The sequence below is a fragment of the Leopardus geoffroyi genome, chromosome C1, assembly GCF_018350155.1.
Source record: "Leopardus geoffroyi isolate Oge1 chromosome C1, O.geoffroyi_Oge1_pat1.0, whole genome shotgun sequence".
In the NCBI taxonomy this organism is placed as follows: Eukaryota; Metazoa; Chordata; class Mammalia; order Carnivora; family Felidae; genus Leopardus; species Leopardus geoffroyi.
The window spans coordinates 65,006,261-65,028,444 of record NC_059328.1 but is presented as its reverse complement, the minus strand read 5'-3'; the positions used below and the strand labels follow the sequence as shown (position 1 = coordinate 65,028,444).

The window sequence follows — 22,184 nt, the reverse complement described above, 5'->3', positions numbered from 1 at the left end:
TTTTTTTTTCAACGTTTATTTATTTTGGGGACAGAGAGAGACAGAGCATGAACGGGGGAGGGGCAGAGAGAGAGGGAGACACAGAATCCGAAACAGGCTCCAGGCTCTGAGCCATCAGCCCAGAGCCTGACGCGGGGCTCGAACTCACGGACCGCGAGATCGTGACCTGGCTGAAGTCGGACGCCTAACCGACTGCGCCACCCAGGCGCCCCATTACTGTCACTATTTTAAAAGACACTCTAATTTTGCAAAAGTTGAACCTTAGACTAATGTGTACTATTATGATGATGGTGATAATGTAATATAAATAAAATAAAAATTATGAATTCTGTGTGAAACAGTTAAACTGGATTTTTCTTTTCAGTTTCATAGTTTTTGAGCTAATTTTTTCTCAGCATTTTACTATGGAAAATGTCAAGTACACAGACAAATTGGAAGTATTATATAGTTAACATACACATATTCACCCGTAGATTCTATAATTAACATTTTACTGTATTTGCTTTATCATGTATGTATCTATCAATCTTTCATCATTCCATCTTATAGCAAGAATGCATTTTAAAGTTGCAGACATGAACACTTCACACCAAGTTACTTTAGAATGCATATTATTAACTAAAATTATTTTTTAAAACATTTTTAAGGTGAAATTTCTATATAGTGAAATTCACAAATTCTAATTGTACCATTCTGTGAGTTCTGGCAAAAAAACATGCATATATGTAACCAAAATCCGTATCAAAAGATACTGATTATAATGATCTGTTTTTAGTAATTATGACAACTAATGACTTCTATAAAGGTGGTTGGTTAAGTAACTGAATTAATTCCAAGTAGAATGAAGGTGTAGCTGTGATTCTCAAGGTGTCATAATTTTTTGTATATGTGATGAGAGTTATATTATTGTGAAAATAATTCATTGTTTTATGAATCAGTCATGAACACGGGAGTACATTTAAAATGAATTCCATGTGTCAAGTTTCATCTGTTGCAATCAAAACATTTCATATGCTGTTCTTAGAGATAAAATCCTTTCTTGGCTTTGTTATTTATGTTTAAAGTGTGTTAGTGATAAAGTACAGTATGTCTATGTGGTTCAGCTTTGGAGCTGTATCTAAAAATAGTGCTTATATCAGTAAATTCATTCTTCCTTACCAGCTATCATTTTTACTATTTAATGTTTAGACTATATTATCTTTAACTTTATTGGCTGTTGGATTCAAACAGTGAATAGAAGTGCCCAGTTGATGATAATTTAGATTTGGAGTCCTCTGAAAGTTTCAGTTAAATTTAAACTGTCACGTTTTTTCCCCCCAGGCTGATATAGGGCTTCCATATCCACAGAGAGTTGTTCAATTGCCTGAGATTGTATGGGACCAATATACCAATAGCCTTGGGAACTTTGAAAGAGAATTTAAAAATCGTAAAAGACATACTAGGAGAGTAAAGCTAGTTTTTGATAAAGGTAAGAAATTACATGTTAAGAATTTACATAGAGAACTATCTGGCAGTCTTGCTTTAATAATCCTATACATGGTCTTCTTTTTAGTAGGTTTACCTGCTAGACCAAAAAGTCCTTTAGATCCTAAGAAGGATGGAGAGTCCCTTTCATATTCTATGTTGCCTTTGAGTGATGGTCCAGAAGGCTCAAACAGTCGTCCTCAGGTAAACAGTATGAAGTGTTGGAGTAGGAAGATTTGAGTTATAGATAAAATATGTTAACATTTCCTGATTTGTATTCTTAAAATTTAGGCAGTGTTTCACTGAAGATAGTGGGAACATGAACTTCGAAGTTAAGAGAAACCTGGGTTGGAATCCCAGCTGTATTGCTTACCAGCGGTGGAACATTAAATGTTATTTATATTAAAGCTCCAAGCTGCAGTTTCCTTTTATATAAAAAGGGGTTAATATGACTTGTGTTGTAGAGTTGTGTGAGGAATAAATGAATAGTACATGTAACATGCTTAGTACACTGTGTGACATGTACTGTTTATTCTAAAAATAAGAGGTCTTTGTGTGTAAGTGTAATGTAACCAGGATTTGAGTCCTGGCCTTGCCACTAGTATTTAGATGAACCTTGATTGACATGTGGGTTCAGAATGGAAATGTAATATTTCCTTTTCTTTAAAATGAAGTTGTTGGGGGCGCCTGGGTGGCGCAGTCGGTTAAGCGTCCGACTTCAGCCAGGTCACAATCTTGCGATCCGTGAGTTCGAGCCCCACGTCGGGCTCTGGGCTGATGGCTCAGAGCCTGGAGCCTGTTTCCGATTCTGTGTCTCCCTCTCTCTCTGCCCCTCCCCCGTTCATGCTCTGTCTCTCTCTGTCCCAAAAATAAATAAATGTTGAAAAAAAAAAATTTTTTTTAAATGAAGTTGTTGTCATCTATATCACAGGATTGCTAGGAGTATAAAACCAAAGGAAATAAAGGAATATGAAAACATTCTCTAAACAATAAAAAATTATACATTATATAATACATTTACTAAAATATTTTGAAATTAATAAAAAAATTCCACAATATGTGTATTATTTGGCTATATCAAATGGTAGTCTTTGTTACTTTTGACAAAAGTCTTGTTTTATATGCAGATGATAAGAGGACGCCTTTGTGATGATACCAAACCTGAAACATTTAACCAACTGTGGACTGTTGAGGAACAGGTAATAGATATTTCTGAATTGTGTAGGTTAAAAAAAAGGTTCAGATTAGAGTCAGTATTATGAGTAAAGTATATATTGTTGTGTGTGATCCCTCTTCAACGTTTATTTATTTTTGGGACAGAGAGAGACACAGCATGAACGGGGGAGGGGCAGAGAGAGAGGGAGACACAGAATGGGAAACAGGCTCCAGGCTCCGAGCCATCAGCCCAGAGCCCGACGCGGGGCTCGAACTCACGGACCGCGAGATCGTGACCTGGCTGAAGTCGGACGCTTAACCGACTGCGCCACCCAGGCGCCCCTGTTGTGTGTGATCCCTCTTAACCAAGAATTCAAAATATTAAACTTCATTCTGTATACTTTTTTTTTTTTTTGGCCCACTTCAAGAATTTTGGATTTTGAGAACGTATGAATTCTTATTTGGAGATGATTTTTAAATCGGGAATCTTGGTTGTGGGAAGTAGATTGAAAAAGATAGTGAAATGGGTGGATTAAAGTTTCTGTAATGCAGCTTTGGGAGAGAGGAAAAACCTGGGGCCAAGTAAAACAGTGCCTCAAAGTGAATTCTTGTTTTTGTTATAAAGGGGAGCTGACAAAGCCACACCAGAGTGTTCTGTTACATTTTGGCATACGGCTAGGAGGCTAGGACTGTTCATGGATAAGGTTTGAGACACATCTCTCTTTCATATGAGGATTAACCCCTAAGCTATAATAAAGTTAGCAGTTTTCGAAAAGCTTTAGAAACCTTTATTTCAAGCATCCAGTTTATTCTTCATCTTTAGCACTGTGTGACAATTTAGGGGATAGCTCAGAATTTAAAAATCAAATATTTGAGTGGAAGACCACACAAAGGAGGGAAAAGTTTAAGTTTCTGTCTAAATCCAAATGAATTTAGATATTTTTGTTAAATCTATATGGGGCAAGCCTAAACATAGTCTAGCAAGAAAAGGTGGTGAGTGGAAATCATTAAAAGGCATAAAGTGTTATTAATTAATTAAAAAAAATTTTTGGTGCTGTGTTTTTACTTAAGTGACTAGAGAATCTTTAAGTTCTTCCATAGGTTTATGCTCTAATCTCATTTTTCCTAGTAAAGCTTAAATTCCTTACTAGAAATTTTTCCCGCATCAAGGATTTCTAGTGACCTAACCCGCAGAGTTGTGGGGGGTGTATTATAGTTTAAAAGGAAGTGTGAATGTATTTATTCATTTATGTAAATTATTTATGAAACTCAGTATTAAACTTGGTCTTGGATTTGTCTTAGAAAAAGCTTGAACAGCTACTCCTGAAATACCCTCCTGAAGAAGTAGAATCTCGACGCTGGCAGAAGATTGCAGATGAACTGGGTAATAGGACAGCAAAGCAGGTAATTGAGGAGATGGCCGCATATTGCTGGCCTGTTTTTGATAGTTTTTTTAATGAAGGATAATGCATTTGGCATAAAATTTGCCACATCATTTTTAAGCTACACAGTGCTATAGTATGTGATTTTTTTTGTTATGTTTTGTTTTTAGCATTGTATATTTTGTGTTGATTTCTTCAGAAACAACTTGAGATGATTCTGCTTCAGATCATTACTAAAAAATAAGAATATAATGTATTTAGTGTCTCTCGAATGTTTAGTGAATGCACCAAGTTGTGTACTTGGTTAGGCTGTGCTAATAGATGTGTGACATACTTAGTAAATATCTCTTGATTGTCTTTCTAAAAAAATATATAGCAGTTTTCTTCTTTGCATTACCATTGATATTAATAGATGTGTTTTTAATGCAGTGTTCACAAGTTGAAAATATGTGTTTTTCCTTTGGAGTCCAACAAATTTCCTGTATTTTAATGATTTTTTTGTCTAGATTTTAACATATAAATGCGTTTGGTGGCAGTTTAAAATTATATCTAAATTTTAGATTGTTAGCATTCATTAAGATAACACAGGTATATTTTAATTTTTAAGAACTATTCACATAATGCATGTCTTGTAATTTTGTTAAATGGCTTATTATGTTTTCTTAGGTTGCCAGCCGAGTGCAGAAGTATTTCATAAAACTAACTAAAGCTGGCATTCCAGTCCCAGGCAGAACACCAAACTTATATATGTACTCCAAAAAGGTAAAAAGAAAATAGAGAAAGTAAACTTTAGATCTTTGATTAAACTTACCAAAGAATTGCTATGTAAAAGTGTATACATTTATCAGAACAAAGTTGTTTTATTTTTAAAATCTGATTTACTCTACGCATTTTGTTATATTGGGGATGGACACAGGGTAGGTTTCCATTATTGCTGCTCAGTGAAATTGAATGATCTTTATATTCATTATTTTCTTAGGAGTAGGTTAGTTTATGTGAATGGGTGTACTTGGAAGATTTAGATTGAGGGTATATCAGAAAGGCCTTTGTGATGTTACAAATTTTAGAATGTTTGACTTTTTAATAAACACAATCAATTTCTGTTTTTAGATATGCTATGTAAATCCAAAAATAGAAATGTTTATTAAAATATATTATTTCTCACTACAGTTCTAGAAGTGTGGGTAGTGTTATCACTTTCACTTTACTGATAATAATATTAATAGCTAGTTTTTACTCTTCTTACTGGAAGCTGAGGACCAGGTGCTGTTGTACAGTCTTTTTATAGATGAGAAAACTAGGCCTTGGGTGCCTGGCTGATGCCATTGGTAGAGCATGTGACTCTAGATCTCAGGGTTTTGAGTTTGAGACCCATGTTGGGTGTAGAGATTACTTAAAAATACAATTGTAAAAATAAACAAAAAACTAGGCCTTAAGGTAAATTGAGTCAGTTGTCTAGTCATATAGCTAATAAGTCTGAGAACGACTGATCCTCTGATTCTGATCCCAGCCCTTTTCCCACTATTCTGTTCTATTCTGTACAGTGAAAAAGCTGTCGTTCCTCTCCTACATAAACCATTGCATCAAATTGTAGACGGTTTTTTGCTTTAATTGCAAAAAATAAAGCACGTAATTGGCCTCTTTCATTTCCTTAGTAAATCATCCTGTTATTTGCCCTCTACCACTACTGCCTTCCTTCACATAAGAAGCTAAGAGTATATCTAATGCTGTTAGTTTCCTTATTGAAGCTGTTTTACATAATTTTACATTAAGAATATTGTCTGTACAGCTCCATGTTTTACAAGTTTTGTTTTTTGTCTTGTTACCAAGTTTTGGAAGCTCATTTTAACTTTTCAGTTGATTTAAATAATTTGGATTCCCTCCTCTCCCCCACCTCCCCCGTATAGCATTACTTATATCACATATGTAGAGTTCATCCTATACCTTTGGAATGTTGGAACCTTGATAACCGGTTTTCAGTTTAATAGCTCTAATTTTTATGATTAATTTCCAAATTAACTTTAGATGTGTTGGGTACCTTATATTTTCACAGCTAAGACTAGTAATGGTAACAAAAGGAATACTAAAGAAACCTGAACGTATTCCCTCCTGAATGCACTGAACTCTAAGTTAATTAACATTATGACTGTTGACTGTAGAGATCTAGCCCAGCCATAGACGCAATGATTCCTTGCCACGGTTGGAGTTTGAATCTTGAAACAGATGAAGTGATGGTTCTGCCTGTAGCTGAGGTTATTCTTTGTGGCTCTACTGTTTATGAAGAGAGGAAGTCTACATAGTGGTTTGAGAGTGAGGGCTTTGGACCCACACAGGCCCAGTTTGTAATCTTGGTGTTACCACTGTCTAGTTGTAACACCCTGAACAAGAACCTTAACCTCCATCTTTAAATTAGAGGTGATAATAACTACTTCATAGTAACGTTGTGAGGGTTAAATGACGTTGACAAACAGTAAGCAATCAATCAGTGTTAGTAGTTTTAGACATTAATCATGTGGAAAATTTTTTTACTTGATCATGTTATATCTGGCTTAGGCTACTTCATCCTCTTGGATCTTCTATACAATGACTGTAAGAGGAGTTCAGCATTTGAATGTCAAGAGTATGGTCAATGTTGGAGATACAAATATAAGCTAGATAGCATGTGAGCCATTATACTGTTTTTGGAGTATCCCCCCCGCCCCTACATTTTTTTTGTAAATCTGGTTGTGCTTTAAAAATCCAGATAATATAGAAAAAACAAACACATAAGCATGTACTGAAAGGTAGAGCCAGGATCCTTTTAATAGATAGACATGGAGGAAGTAATACTGTATTTTAGTATCTTTGATTCTTTTAATGATTTTCCAATGTCCAAATTAAAAATTTGTTTTCTCGCTTAGTCTTCCACAAGCAGACGACAGCACCCCCTTAATAAGCATCTCTTTAAACCTTCCACTTTCATGACTTCCCATGAACCACCAGTGTATATGGATGAAGATGATGACCGATCCTGTTTTCATAGCCACATGAACACTGCTATTGAAGAGGCATCAGTAAGTTATCTATTTATATAAAAATATATAGACCTATGTATTTATCTAGGTATCATACAGATCAGGTTACAGAATGAGAACACCAGAATTTTTAAATTATTCCTATCCTTCAGAGAATGTTGGTTTCTTTTAATTAACAAGTGAAGTTTATGGGCTTTTAAAAAAACAATATATTGTTAAATCATTATATATTAATATATATCATATATATTAACACATAATAGAAATAAAAGAAATTTTAACATGCGAAATAGAGTAGTATAATGAATTCTATATAACATATGTAGTATATTAATAAAAGAAATTTCTAAAACTCATATAAAAATAGAGTAGTATAATGAACCTACATGTACTTATTACCCAGCTTGAATAGTTATCAGTTTGTTGTAATCTTATTTTGATTTATACTTCTTACCCACCTCAGCTCCATCCTGGATTATTTTGGGGCAAGTCCCAGACATTACAGAGTATTATTATCATGTTTATAAAAAGGTAATCCTTTACACAAATATACACTCAGTTCACATTTCCCCCAATCATAAATTACAATAGATTTCCTCCTTTCCTCCATCCCCACCCCCTTTTTCCTCTTCATAGAACTTTTTTGCTGAAAAACTGGGTCATTAGAATTTACCACTGTGTGTGTTTTGTTTGCTTCTCCCTGGTGTTACTTACTCTGTTTTTCTGCTCCCTGAATTTTCTGTAAATTGATAGTGGGTCTAGATAATTGTTATCACTTATTCTGTTTTTCTGCTACCTGCATTTTCTGTAAATCAATAGTAGATCTAGATAATTGACCAGATTCAGATTTGTTAGGGTGGGCAGGACTTAACTTCATGTGTACTTTCATCAGTCTGGTGGTCTTTTCTGTTTTTTTTTGACATAGTATCCATTGATCATTGCCTGGATTCATTAATTCATTAGATGTTACAAAACAGTGATATTCTCTCAATTCTTCTTTACTTATTTGATAGAATATTCTATAAAGTAACCCTCTCCATCAACTATTTGTTTCCCCCTAAGGTACATATGGAAGAGGCAGTATAACTGCTTGATTCTTCGTTTATTTTCTTATGTTTCAGTACATTGATATTATTGACTTTATTAGTGTTCAGATTGGCCCATTGGTCAGTTGTAACTTATTCAGGTTGGATTTTGGGATCTTTGAACAAGATTCTAGTAGTTTTTGATAGCTTCTTCATTACCTGTTCTGACAAGGAAATTCTAGGATTGTCTTGTATTTTGCCTCTTCAGACCTAGAATTAGTCCTGCTTTCTTTTTTTTTTTTTTTTTTTCAATGTTTATTTATTTTTGGGACAGAGAGAGACAGAGCATGAACGGGGGAGGGGCAGAGAGAGAGGGAGACACAGAATCGGAAACAGGCTCCAGGCTCTGAGCCATCCGCCCAGAGCCTGACGCGGGGCTCGAACTCACGGACCGCGAGATCGTGACCTGGCTGAAGTCGGACGCTTAACCGACTGCGCCACCCAGGCGCCCCAAATCCTGCTTTCTTTTATTAGGAAATTAGGGAGATGATAGCCTGACTGTAGGAATCCTACTTGATGCTGGCTTGATCATTGTTTCTAGGTCTATTTAATGGATAGAGCTGGGAAATAGGTTATATTATTGTTTAAAAATAATGGGGCGCCAGGATGGCTAAGTTGATTAAGCGTCTGACTCTTGATCTTGGCTCAGGTCATGATCTCACAGTACGTGAGTTCAAACTCCACATTGGGCTGTGCACTGGCAGTGTGAAGCCTGTCTCTCCTTCTCTCTGCCCCTCCCCTACTAGTGCTCTCTTGCACGCATGCACTCTCTCTTTCTCTCTCAAAATAAAAACAAACTTTTGAAGAAAAAAAAAAAAAAAAAAAAACCTCAGGGGCACCTGGGTAGCTCAGTCGGTTAAGTGTCTGACTTTGGCTCAGGTCATGGTCTCACAGTTTGTGAGTTCTAGCCTCCACATCAGGCTGTCTGCTGTTAGCACTGAGCCTGCTGCTGATACTGTGTCCCCCTGACCCCCATCTATCCCCTGCTTGTGCTCTATCTCTCGCAAAAATAAACATTAAAAAAAAAGACATCGTAAGTTTATATTTTTTAATTTCAGATTCAATTTAATGGCTTTGGGGATTTTACTTCTCCTTATTGATCTTAAATAGTATCTTCTTTCTCCCATGCTGAGAATCCTAGATATCAGTGACATTGACATAATACTCACTTTCTTTGTCTCATAGTGCTCACAGTAGTCTCACAATATAATAATACTAACCTTACCATCAGCAGTATGATTACTGGAAACAGATTTTTTGACAGTTCTTTCTTCTTTTCTTTTCTTTTTTTGCCTTGGGATATATGCCACTGCAGAACTAAAGTCAAATCCTCTTCAAGTAATTCCTCTTGGTGTTATTGACTGCACACTAATTTAGATCAATTTATTTTATTTTCCTTTCCATCCATAGACATTTCTTTTTATTGCTGTTAATATTTTTATTTTACATCCTGAAATTCATTTCCTCAGTAACTAACATGATTCTGGTTCTTTGCTTAAAGGATTACCTTATATCTTTCTTAATACTCTGATTATTTATAATAATTGGCAAAGGAGATTTTAATGAAAGGTCAGCAAGTAAAAGTAAGTCTTTTTTTTGTTCTGTTTTTAGATTAGCCAAATACCGAGTGTATAATTTGGTATGAAACTACCATAAAATGATTGTATTCTTCACAAATTTTTCTTTTTAAAACTGCTAATATCTGCTGTGTCTTAAGTTTGTATTTGTTAATATTAGAATTATTCATTTGAAAAATATTGATTCTACATTTTATATATCAGGCCCTGCTAGAGGTCAGCTGCATCGTTGTGCACAAAATATTTATGATCTTTGCTCTTACAAATCTTAGTCTTGTGGGAGGAGATAAATGTGTAATCACATCAATAAATTACAGATCTTAAAAAGTGCTTCAAAAACAACTGATTATAATTATTTAAGAAGTACTTTATAATTTAGATTTGGAGTTTAAGTAGAAGAACTCTAAAGAAGTGGTAGTCAAGGTGACATGTGAAGGATGAACAAAATTTAGCCAGATGAGGAATAGATTAATATATGTAATAGATTGAATTTGATTTAACTTTTGTTTGGTTGATTTTATGTATTTATTTTTGAATGAGCACCAGTTCAAATCATTCTGAATTTTGAAATAGCTGTTCAGATATTTATAAAACTACTAGTGGTAAAATTTATAGATTTCAAGTTCTTTTTTTAGGAAATCAATATCTAAAGAAATCATATGATTACATGTAGGTACTTCCGTAGTTTTAAAATCTGTACACCATTTTAGCCTCATTTGGAATTAGTCATAGGATCTCCTCTTTAAGTAAAGTTTAAAAATGATTTTAACAAGGAAATCTGTTTATGAGGATTGAAAAAAATTTTTAATTGTGATAAATACATATGTTCATATTTTTGTGACCCAATCTCCAGAACCCTTTACTTCTTAGAAAACTGACACTCAGAACCATTAAACAGTATCTCCCATTGCCTTCTCCTTCCAGCCCCTGGCAACTCCCTCCTACTTTGTCTCTATGAATTTGGCTACTCGGGGTGCCTCATTTAAGTGGAATCCTGCAGGTTCTGTCCTTTTGTGACTGCCTTTCATCACTTGCCATAATGTATTCAAGATTCATCTACCTTGTAACATGTGTCACTCTTTCCTTCCTTTTTAAGGCTGAATAATACTTCATGGTATGTGTATACCACATTTTATCTATTCATCTGTCATTGGACACTTGGTTTGCTTTCACTTTGTGGCTATTGTGAATAACGCTGCTATGAACATAGATGTACAAATTCGTGTTCGAGTCCCTGCATTCAGTTCTTTTGGGTGTAGACCCAGAAATGGAATTGCTAGATCCATATGTTAATTCTACATTTACTTTTTTGAGGAACCGCCATACTATTTTCTATAGTGGCTGCAACATGTTACATACTTCCCAACAGTGCACTAGGGTTTCAGTTTCTCTATATCCTTGTCAACACTTGTTATTTTCTGTTTTGTTTTGTTTTGTTTTCTTTTGATAGTAGCCATCCTACTAGTTGTGTGGTGATTTAACTTTACTTAGTCTTGTTGGCCAAATTTAATAGTATCCTTAGACTTAAAATGCAAATTAAAAAATTTGGCATAGTTTCTACTCTGTATTTGCTTAAAATATCTGAATTTAATAAACTTCACTATAAAATTCCTTATCACATTATTTAACTAGTTAAGTCACATTATATTTATTAGTGTTAGATATTTATTACATTACTTAATGTCATTTTCAGTGCTGATATAGAAAGACAGTAGCTGTAATTTAACATCTTTAGTTGACAGGAACTTGAAATGAGTGAAAGATGGTGGGAGATAAGGTAAGTGAAGCATGAGATTATAAACAATCTTTTATTCAGCTGAAGACTTTGGACTTGACTCTGTAGACAGTTAGGAAGTCATTGGGAGATTTTAAATCATGGTAGAGCTGGAGGAAGGAGTGATACTATAGAGGACCAACTTGAAAAATTTAAGAAAGTGTTAAGTAGTGACCAATTTTGTTGGATTAAATATGACAGTGAAAAATTAAGGGTAGCTCTTAGATTTAGGCCTTAGGCTGCTGAGTGTATAAGGAGTTACTAAATATTCAGACAAATCTGGGTTCAAATCACCTGACTCCATAACTGATTAATTATGTGACCTTGGGTAAATGTTATTTTTATAGACACCGGTTTCCTTGACATAAAATAAACATTGTAGTTAATAATACCTAATATGAGAGCAAGAGGAATGGGAGGGGTAGGAGTTATCTGGACCAGGATTGATAGACTATGGATGGGGTCAGTGAATTGGAGATGCTTTCAGGAGCATTGTAGATATTAGTGACCATGGGATCATGAGGTCATGAAGGAAAGAAATGGATCATTGATGGCAGAGCACAAATAAATTGGGAGAATAGGTAGGAAGCAGTTAGTGATTCATCTGTCAACTTCAGCTTCATGTATTTCTATAGTTGTAGTATTCATTTTTTATAGTCTTCTAAATGATCATCTTCGTAATTTAGTTTATCCCCTTGGGTAAGATAGGAATGTCTTGCCTTGATTATTGGGAGTATACAGAACAGAAAGTGGTTTGCTCTTTGTTAAGAAAATGTGATATTTACTTGAGAAAGCATAAAAAATCTTTTAGAGAAGAGGAGCTTCCTGCAGATGAGGTAGAAGTAGATTATAAAGAGTATCACAAGGAGCCATGAATGTGTTGGGATAGGGTTGAGTCTGCATTAGTGTATGACAGAGGTAGGAATCATCCCCTGGTACTTTGTACAGTTCAATATTACTGTTGCATTAAGAAGCCCTCCAAAAGTGGTAGTTTAAAATATCACTAATAGCAACACTAATTTTCTGTCAGCCCTATAAGGTAAAGTATCTTAAAAGTGAAAAATATTTTATTAGTAGAAAAATATTCTGTGTCAATATTTCTTACTGTTTTTTTTTTTTTTTAATGATTTTTTCATGTTTATTTGTTTGTGAGAGAGAGAGAGATAGAGCATGAGCAGGGGAGGGGCAGAGAGAGAGGGAGACACAGAATCCAAAGCAGGCTCCAGGCTCTGAGCTGTCAGCACAGAGCCTGACATGGGGGCCAACCCACAAATTATGAGATCATGACCCAAGCTGAAGTCGGATGCTCAACCAACTAAGCCACCCAAGCACCCCCTGTTAGTTCATTTTGATTATCAGACAATTTTGTTTTCTGTTTTATTATTAGGATGAAGAAAGTATTCCTATTATGTATAGGAATTTACCTGAATATAAGGAACTATTACAGTTTAAAAAGTTAAAGAAGCAGAAACTCCAGCAGATGCAAGCTGAAAGTGGATTTGTACAACATGTGGGCTTCAAGGTAAATTCTATTCATTTAATTTTTGGAAGGATGATAAGAGAGATTTAAAGTAGTTTCTGCAGCTTTAAATTCCAGACTTCCCAACATACAGATAAAAGTAAGTTTAGCTCTAGTCCTATTCATTTATATAAAGTAGTGTGCTACAGTTTCTGATCTCAGTAGGTTGATGATTCTATGGGAAGAAGACAAACATACAGGTATCTATATTTTGAGGTAAAATATGAGGTGTTTTTGTCTAGCTATTTTTCTTTCTTATTCTCAGTTTTACTGAGATATAACTGACAAAAAGTGTATATGTTTAAAGTGTACAAAATATTAAGGTGTAAAAACGTCACCTCACATAGTTACCTTTCTCGTGTGTGTGTGTGTGTGTGTGTGTGTGTGTGTGTGTGGTGAGAAAACTTAAGTGTACTCTCTTAGCAAATTTCAAGTATACTGTACCATATTATTAATCCCATGCTGTCCATTAGGCCTCCAGAACTGATTTCTCTTACAATTGAAAATTTGTATCCTTATACTAACATCTCCTCATTTCTCCCACCTCGCAGCCCCTGGCAACCACTGTTCTACCCTCTGCTTCTGAGTTTGAGTTTTTCATTTCATTCATAAGTGAGATTATATGGCACTTGTTAACTTCTGTGGCTTATTTTACTTAGGATAATGTCCTCCACTTTCTCATCCATGTTATCACAAATGGAGGATTTCTTTTTGTTTTAGGGCTGAATAATATTCCTGTGTGTGTGTGTGTGTGTGTGTGTGTGTGTGTGTGTGTGTTTCACATTTTCTTTATCCTTTCATCCATTGGAGCTGTTGCTCTTGTTCATAGATGAGAAATTTCTTTTCGCCGTTCAGGCTACTAGAAATATATCCATTCAGTCCACAAAATTTTGAAATACCCATTATGTTCCAGGCACTTTGCTTAAGTGCTAGGGATTCATTAGTAAACAAGATGGACTCGGTTTCTGTCCTTACTCTGTTTTCGTCTCATAAGGAATTTAGAGAAGTTAAATTAGTAAACATAGTTGACTATGGCTAGAGAACATATCAGAGAGTAGTGCTGCTATTAAGGTGCCTTTGAGATTTACTGAGGAGTTTAAACTTTCCTTATGAGGTTGGGGAACCATTGAAGAATCTTAAGTAGACAGTAACATGAAATTTGCATTTCAGAAAAATCATTCCAGTTACTTACACTATTAGTATAGATAACCTTGGAGAAGGCAGTGGGTTTAGAGTGGATAATCTCTGACAGCTGTATTGTTAAATTTTGTAAACAGTAATGTGTTCATGTATGTTATTTATGTAGTTGAAAAAAATTAGGTGAAGGAGAAAAAGATAATTCTGGACTTAGTATGGAGAATGGAAAGAAGAAAGCAAAGCTAGAGGCAGGGTGACTGGTTAGAAATTCTTTTGGTAATTTAGACCAAAGATGAGAATGTCTGAGGTTTGATTGGTGGCTATGGAAATTGAGAGAGATTGACAAGTTTGAGAACATTTGGACTTTAGAATTGGCTGTACTTGGTGAGATTGGAGGAAGTAAAACTGAGACCATGAGATATAGATTTGCTGGTAGTGGTATACATAAAAATACTGATGCGTGCTGTGACTGATAAACAGAAACTTAAAATTATACCTCTCATTCTCTAGTATGGCCATTAGCCATACTATATTAAATGATTTTTCCTCTTGATCTTTCCATGACCTTGCTTCTCCATTAGAAATTTTCCTAATTGGTATCTCTGGCCTTTCAAGAGGAAACTCTCCACTTCTCAAAATTTGCCCTAAGACCCAGCTGTGGCTTGTTTACTAACCTGTCGGTCACTCTAGTTGGTCTGATGATCAAAGAAACTAGAAATGAGATTTATTTCCAAAATTGTCCCGAAGACACTGAGGGCTACCACAATGCCACCACACTAAGAAGGAGGTAGATCTGCCTTTCTTTGTTATGGGCATTAGTAATTAGGCTTCTTCAGGCTTTGAAGAATAATTCAGTAAGATAAACGTTTAGAGAGGATTTTGTGTTCTCTTGGGTTTGGTAATGATAGCTTGTTAAGTAGTTCTGTAATTATACAGTTTTAACTATGGTATTAAGTCAGTGGTTCTCAATCACAGTCATTATACATTGGTCTGAGGTACCTTTAAATAGTTATTGGGGCACCTGGGTGGCTCAGTTAAGCGTCTAATACTTGACTTTGGCCCAGGTCATGATCTCACTGTTCGTGGGATCAAGCCCCCTTTGGGCCCTCCTGAGAGCAGGATACCAGGTTGGGTTTCTCTCTCTGCCTCTTCCTCACGCTGTCTCTCTCTCTCTGTCTCTCTCAAAATAAATAAATAAACTTAAAAAATAAATAGTTATTAACACTCAAATGTCTAAATTTGCAAATGGTTTACTTGAAATTTTATTTACTTTTTAAAAGGAGTTTATTTTGGAGCAACAGGCAAGCATGAATGGGGAAGGGGCAGAGAAGGAGAGAGAATCTTTTTTTTTTTTTAAATGTTTATTTCTGAGACAGAGACAGAGCATGAGTAGGGGAGGGGCAGAGAGAGAGGGAGACACAGAATCTGAAGCAGGCTCCAGGCTCTGAGTTGTCAGCACAGAGCCTGAGATGGGGCTCGAACTCACAAACCGTGAGATCATGACCTGAGCCAAAGTCGGTCGCTCAACCGACTGAGTCACCTAGGCATCCCGAGAGAGAATCTTAAATAGGCTCCATGCTGTCAGCTCAGAGCCTGGTGCAGGGCTCCATCCCACGAACCTTGAGATCCCGACCTGAGCTGAAATCAAGAGTCAGACGCTTAATTGGCTGAGCCACCCAGGCACCCCCTACTTAAAATTTTAAAAAGTCAATTAAAGTAGTAAGTACACTTACCATGATGAGCATTGAGTAAGTAATGTATAGAATTGTTGAATCACTATATTGTACACCTGAAACTAATAGAACACTGTATCTTTACTGGAATTAAAATTAAAAAAAATTTTTTTAAAGTAAAGTGGAGCATATTGAAGGTTATCCCTTGGTTATTATAATGTACCTGTCACTCACCTGCACATTCATCTTGAATGAATGAAATTTGTGCTAGTTTGATAGAAATTACATCTAATTTACAACCATTTTTGTGTTATATTACTGTCTAGTTCCTTGGGGAGAGAGATGTTTTTGTGCACATCCTTTGTTTCCCAGCAGGAAAAAAAGGTTTTGGAAAAATGTAGCTTAATATTTTTCTCTCTGAAACTTTTCTAGTGCGATAACTGTGGCATAGAACCTATCCAGGGTGTTCGGTGGCACTGCCAGGATTGTCCTCCAGAAATGTCTTTGGATTTCTGTGATTCTTGTTCAGACTGGTAAGTGTTTTCTTCATATTAGGTCTTCAGTTTTGACAAATAAAGAGCTTTTCAGCCACTAGTGAATTTGATTTCCAAACTACTTAGAAAATGACCACATTTAGTGGGTTAAGCTTTGTTGTTGTAGGCAATTAAGAAATTTTCTTTAATTATACCACATCTCAAGTAAATTTCCGTTAGAGATTTTGGTGGATTAAAGAAGTGGAACTGTGAGGAAGTTTTATAATATCTACTCCAAAATGCATCCAGTGCCGTGTATTGATGTGTCTGTGTGTGTGTGTTTGTGTGTGTGTTTTCTTTGCAGCCTACATGAAACAGATATTCACAAGGAAGATCACCAATTAGAACCTGTTTATAGGTCAGAGACATTCTTAGACAGAGACTACTGTGTGTCCCAGGGCACCAGTTATAATTACCTTGACCCAAACTACTTTCCAGCAAACAGATGACATGGAAGAGAACATCGTATACTAGTCCTCTTCAACACATAGCAATGGTATCATTGTGAATTATGTGCACAGTTTGGAAAGATTCTCTGCTTTCCCTGAAATGACACTCACAGCATGACAGCTTCCTGAGTGTTCTTGTCAAGTCCAGCTCTGCACCGTTGTGGCTCTAGATCACTGTTCAGCAGCCGAGCATTCCTGGTGAGCAAAGGGTTTCCCTGGTGAATTTCTCACCACCACCTTAAAGCCTTTTAGGTGGTGATATTAAATGGGTGAGATGGAAACGAGAGCACACATTAAAGAGAGTAAATTCCAAAGGTTTCAAAGAACTCGGTCATAAATAGGATAATGAGAAGACAAAGTATTTATATTAAAACAGTTTAGTAGCTTTCAGTTTTGTGAAAATAGTTTTCGGCACAGAAGCTGACTTCTTAGACAAAGTTTTAACCAATGATGGTGTTTGCTTCTAGGATAAACACTTTAAAAGAACTCACTGTCCCAGTGGTGGCCACTGATGGCCTTTAGTAAATCGGAGCTGCTTAACCATATTGATGTCTAATTTCTTTTAACCACAATGAACTGTCCTTATTACCAACAGCGAAGCACTACAGGAGGCACTGTGGCATTGCTTCCTTGACCAGCTCATGGTGTGTGAATGTTATAAAATTGTCGCTCAGATATATTTTTTAAATGTAATGTTATATAAGATGATCATGTGATGTGTACAAACTATGGTGAAAAGTGCCAGTGGTAGTAACTGTGTAAAGTCTCTAATTCACAACATTAATTCCTTTAAAATACACAGCCTTCTGCCTCTGTATTTGGAGTTGTCAGTGCAACTCATCAAAGAAAACTGCCTAATATAAAAATCATATATATGGTAATAATTTCCCTCTTTTGTAGTCTGCACAAGATCCATAAAAGATTGTATTTTTATTACTATTTAAACAAGTGATTAAATTTAGTCTGCGCAGTGAGCAAGAGTTCACATGCATTCTTTTATACTGCTGGATTTTGTTGTGCATCATTTAAAACATTTTGTATGTTTCTTCTTATCTGTGTATACAGTATGTTCTTGAATAATGTTCATTTGTCAGGAGAACTGTGAGAAATAAACTATGTGGATACTGTCTGTTTATATTATAGAATGCTTGTTGTGACTTCCTTTTTGGTTAGATTTTGGATTTGTTTTACTAGTGTTAAAACAAAAAAAAATTTTTTTTTAGGGGGTTGCTTTACCTTTCTGTCCTTGAAAAAGAGTAAGGACTATATAGTATTATGGAAATGAACTTGAGAAGCTCTGAGAGAAGATGGTAATCTTTTCACTCAGTGTGTGCTGAGACACTAATTAAACTAGGTTACAAAAAGAACACACACCATGGTTAAAAAGGCTATTATTAATGTCCAGATGTGAAAACTATACTTGGGCTGAAAAATTTTACTCTTAATTCTTTTAGATGAAAGTAAGCCTCTTCACGTGTTTAGTTTAAACAGATGGTTTTTGAAATCACTCTATTCACTGACAATTATTATGGACTATTGGAAGAGATCACATAAGTATTCTAAGATTAAGTATTATACTCACCTAATTTTTGGACTAAGTCCCCTGTTTTTTCCGATTTTAAGTCAAGGGAACGTTATTTAATACTCCTTCAATACGTTGTAGGGTACTAAAATCATACCTTGAATTTTTTTAACTGAGAAAAGTAATGTTATTTTAAGTATAGAAATATGAGAATTTTAAAGTAATATATTGACTAAAGATTACTGATGTTGATAAAATATATGGCATCAGGAAGAACAGGAAATGGACTTGAGCTTTACTTCTTACCCTGGAATCAGTAGTTGGGGGGAAGAAGAAGGAGTTGTTAACGTTTGGGCATTTTGATATTAAATGTTAATTGATATATGCTAGGAAATCTGCCTTCTTGCAGCAAGACAGCAGCACTTGGTAGTAACTTCTGTGTTTGTATAGAAATAATACTGATTATTGGGGGGGGGGGGGACCATTCAGGTTTATTCAAAAATCCCATAAAGTATGCTTTGGAAGAGGGCTGTGTGTGATACAATTCTGATGTAAACAATACACAAAATAAATCCACTTAACTGTATTTTTCAAGAGCAAAGATTTTGAGAACTTTGAGTGGCAAAGAGGATTATTTTCTGCTTGAGTGAAGATGTGTTAATTTTGCATTTTTCACCTCCAGGCAAGTAGTCCTCCTGGCTTAAAAAATTAAAAAGGCCTTATATGGTAATAGTAGCAGTGGTAGTAGTAGCATGAGTAGTAATATGGTGGTGGTGTTTTAATTGGCGGACTGCAGGAATAGGCAGGGCTGTCTTTTACAGGTAGTCCTTTGATCTCCTACAGAGAAGTATTGGCCTTAAGAGACAACATAGACCTACTTGTGAAAGCCTTGCATATTAAGTGGCAGGTCAGATGTAGGTCAGATGTATTTCCTGAAATATTATGTTCAAGTTGTTTGATAAGAACTGAAGGAACTTTTAGTGACACCTAAAACCACTGCTTTAAGGTTTAGGCAGAGGAGGCTTTGATTGGTGTGGTGTGCACTAATAACAAGTGCAAAACCGAGTAAGTGCTTACTATGAGCCAAGCCAGCATACAGTAGCAGATTTAATTCTCGCAACCGTAGGAGAAAGGTGCATTTGTTAACCTGTTTTCATATGAGGATATCTAGCCAGAGAGGTTAAATAACTTGCCCAAGGTCATATGGTTAGCAGAGTGGTCCTGCTTAGATTTTAACCTAGACAGATTGCTGCAGAGTCACTACCCAATTTATGGAGCAAGAACATTCCCTTTGTGTCAGGCATCACTAAGGTTTGGAGATGGAAGTGTGTAGGGGTTGCTTTTCATTCTTTTTCCCTGGTGTGGCATGGTTCCTAGAGCCACAGACCTGAGGACAGGTCCAGGTTCATGGTACAGAATAGGAAGCACATCCTTGGATGGGAAGACAGCACTGAGTTCTAGAAAACCACCCAGACGTATAATTTACATATTCTAATTTGACAGCAAACATGTGATCTTGAGGCTTTAGGCAAAGTCTCCTGCCTGAGACAGAATTTGTTTCCATGCATGTTTGGTGCCTCTAACTTAACCTAATAGTATGCCTTACCCAGTTTCCTTCCCTTTCCCCTTGTGTTTAAATTACAGTACAGAAGACAACAGTGTACTGAGATATGAAGAACATTTTTTTTTTTTCAAGAAAATAGCATATCACAGGTAGTAAGGATAAATACTGTTTTGTGAAAGTCTTCTTTTAGTTATTACTATGGCATGCTATATAAACTGTATTTCTTAATGTAGGTAACAGATTTTGAAAGCCATTGTTCTAGTTGCACTGGATGGAATTGGAAGTACTTTTTTTTTTTTTTTTTTTTTTCCCAGATAACAAGTAGTTTTTTCCTCCACAGAGATTATAGAGGCATTGACCTTTTAGGTTGTAAAGTATTTTTATTTTTTAACCTTATGAAAATAACCTCCTGTTGATAGAATCCCAGAAAAAAAATACTTTTTTTTTTTTTAACTTTTTTTTTCGTGTAGCCAATTAAATGAATTTTTGAGAAGTGGTATCCCATTTAGCTCCATAAGGACAAAGACCATCCCTATCTGTGTCCCTGTGGCCTGCCTGGCTCTTAGATTTTTAATAAATATTTAGTACTAGTATAATCAGTGTTTTGATGAGTTATATTTTTTCTCCAGAAAGGTAGGAGAGACCACGTATGTCTTTGAGTGTGTCTGTGAGTGCCTACGTGGGGCCCTTTGGGGGCCTGCCTCAGGAGATCTTTATACGGCTCTGAGAGTATTGAAGAATTGCGTCCTATCTTATCTGGAGGATGTTGTTCAAGCCTGGGTGGCTGAGAAGATTATGGTTTCCTCTGGGTTCCCAGTTAGGCCGTAAACCTTGATTCTCTGCCATGTTTTTAGAGTGAAAGGGCACTGGAGTGGAAATTCTGGGTCCCAGTCCCAATTGTGAAAGTGAGGCACTCAACAAATATTGACAAAGAACCACCTTTTCTTGAACTCTAGGAACTAGTAAATGATTTACATGTATTACTAACTTGTTGAATACTTGCAACCCCTCTGTGAGGTTGTTTACTATTATGTCCACTGTACAGATGAAATAACCAAGTTTCAGAGGATATAAGTGTTAGCTTTTAATAATTGTGTGCAGGATGGAGGGTATAAAGCTTTGCCCTTCTAGAGCCTTATGGTCTAATGCAGAAGAGCACCAGTAAACACATAAATATAAAATATTACATAAAGTTAGGCAGAGATAAATGTTGTGAAGAAAATAATGTTTGAAGAAAAATGGTGGAAGAATGAGGACCAGACTGCCATTTTAGATGGAATAATCAAAGAACGCTCGATGAGACCTGGACGGAGTGAGGGGAATCGGCCTGTGGATAACCTGGAGGAAGAGGCGGGATAGCAACAACAAGGGTCTGATCCAGCAGAGATCTTGGCTTGTTCAGGCAACATTAAGAGGGCCCGTGTAGCTTGAGCCAAACGAGCAAGAGGAGAATGTAGTTGATGGGGTGATACAGGGTACAGAGGCAGAGCAGGTGAGGCCTTGAATGTAGACCATTGTAAAGGAGTTTGGATTGTGTTCTGATGTCTTTCACATACACACAAGGGCTTCTGCTGGGCAGAGACCTCTAAGATCCTTTCCTGCTTTAAAATCCTGTGACTTTAAAGTAGTGATGTCATTTCAAGCCATCCACGTCTGTAACACGTTTTAGCAGTCTGTTGCATCTCCAGATCCTCTTCAGGGGCAAAGCCATTTATTTACCTCTGCCGATTCTTTTTTTTTTTCAAGAGGACAGCCAGCTACAGCCATAAAGGTCACGGCATCTGTTGTCTCCTATCCCGTACTCAAGCTGTCCGAGCTGTGGTAGGCATGAACTGTGTTTGCCAATATGTGGTATGTGTTTAAAGAATGTTAATCCCTACAAAGAGTCATTCTGTGTTTTTGGCATAACTGATCATTTTCACCCTCTGATTCTAATTTGCTCAAATGCTCCTTGTGCTCCTGTACAGAGAGTGAGACAACTGGGGTGGTAATAAAGTACTTGATAACTGTGTGAGTTGAAGGAACATGCCCCTTTTTGGTAATACAGGCATAATTGTAACCAAAGAAATTTAATTTCTTCTTTAGCAAACACTGACATTTCTGTTTAAGAATGACTGCTAGGGCAAAAGGAAACATAAAAATTACCATGTATCATGAGTACACTGAGAATTCTCTCTGTAATAGCTCAGAACTGATCTACGGCCAAAATTAAAACCATATGAGCATATCATAAATCTCAACTATTAACTGTGTTTGCTTCTAATTCTGTTTGGAATAAGGCTTCAAGTGCTTTCCAGAATGATGTGAGTTACAAATAAATAGAAAAAGAGCTATGC

At 36.0% G+C, this 22,184-nt stretch overlaps 1 protein-coding gene across 6 annotated transcripts in view; it reads left to right on the top strand.

Annotated features, from left to right (window-relative positions):
- ZZZ3 (zinc finger ZZ-type containing 3) overlaps positions 1–22,181 on the top strand; it is a 113,647-nt gene extending 91,466 nt beyond the window's left edge. For 5 of the 6 annotated variants that reach the window (XM_045477910.1, XM_045477905.1, XM_045477906.1 and 2 more), the window contains 9 exons: positions 1,321–1,468; positions 1,553–1,668; positions 2,592–2,663; positions 3,922–4,023; positions 4,668–4,763; positions 6,902–7,054; positions 12,839–12,973; positions 16,213–16,313; positions 16,618–22,181. In XM_045477910.1, the coding sequence (XP_045333866.1) occupies positions 1,321–1,468; positions 1,553–1,668; positions 2,592–2,663; positions 3,922–4,023; positions 4,668–4,763; positions 6,902–7,054; positions 12,839–12,973; positions 16,213–16,313; positions 16,618–16,762 (1,068 nt within the window). In that variant the 3' untranslated portion in view covers positions 16,763–22,181. The remainder of the gene's footprint in view (positions 1–1,320; positions 1,469–1,552; positions 1,669–2,591; positions 2,664–3,921; positions 4,024–4,667; positions 4,764–6,901; positions 7,055–12,838; positions 12,974–16,212; positions 16,314–16,617) is intronic. The other variant, XM_045477909.1, reaches the window with a different exon arrangement.
- Positions 22,182–22,184: the final 3 nt, after the last annotated feature.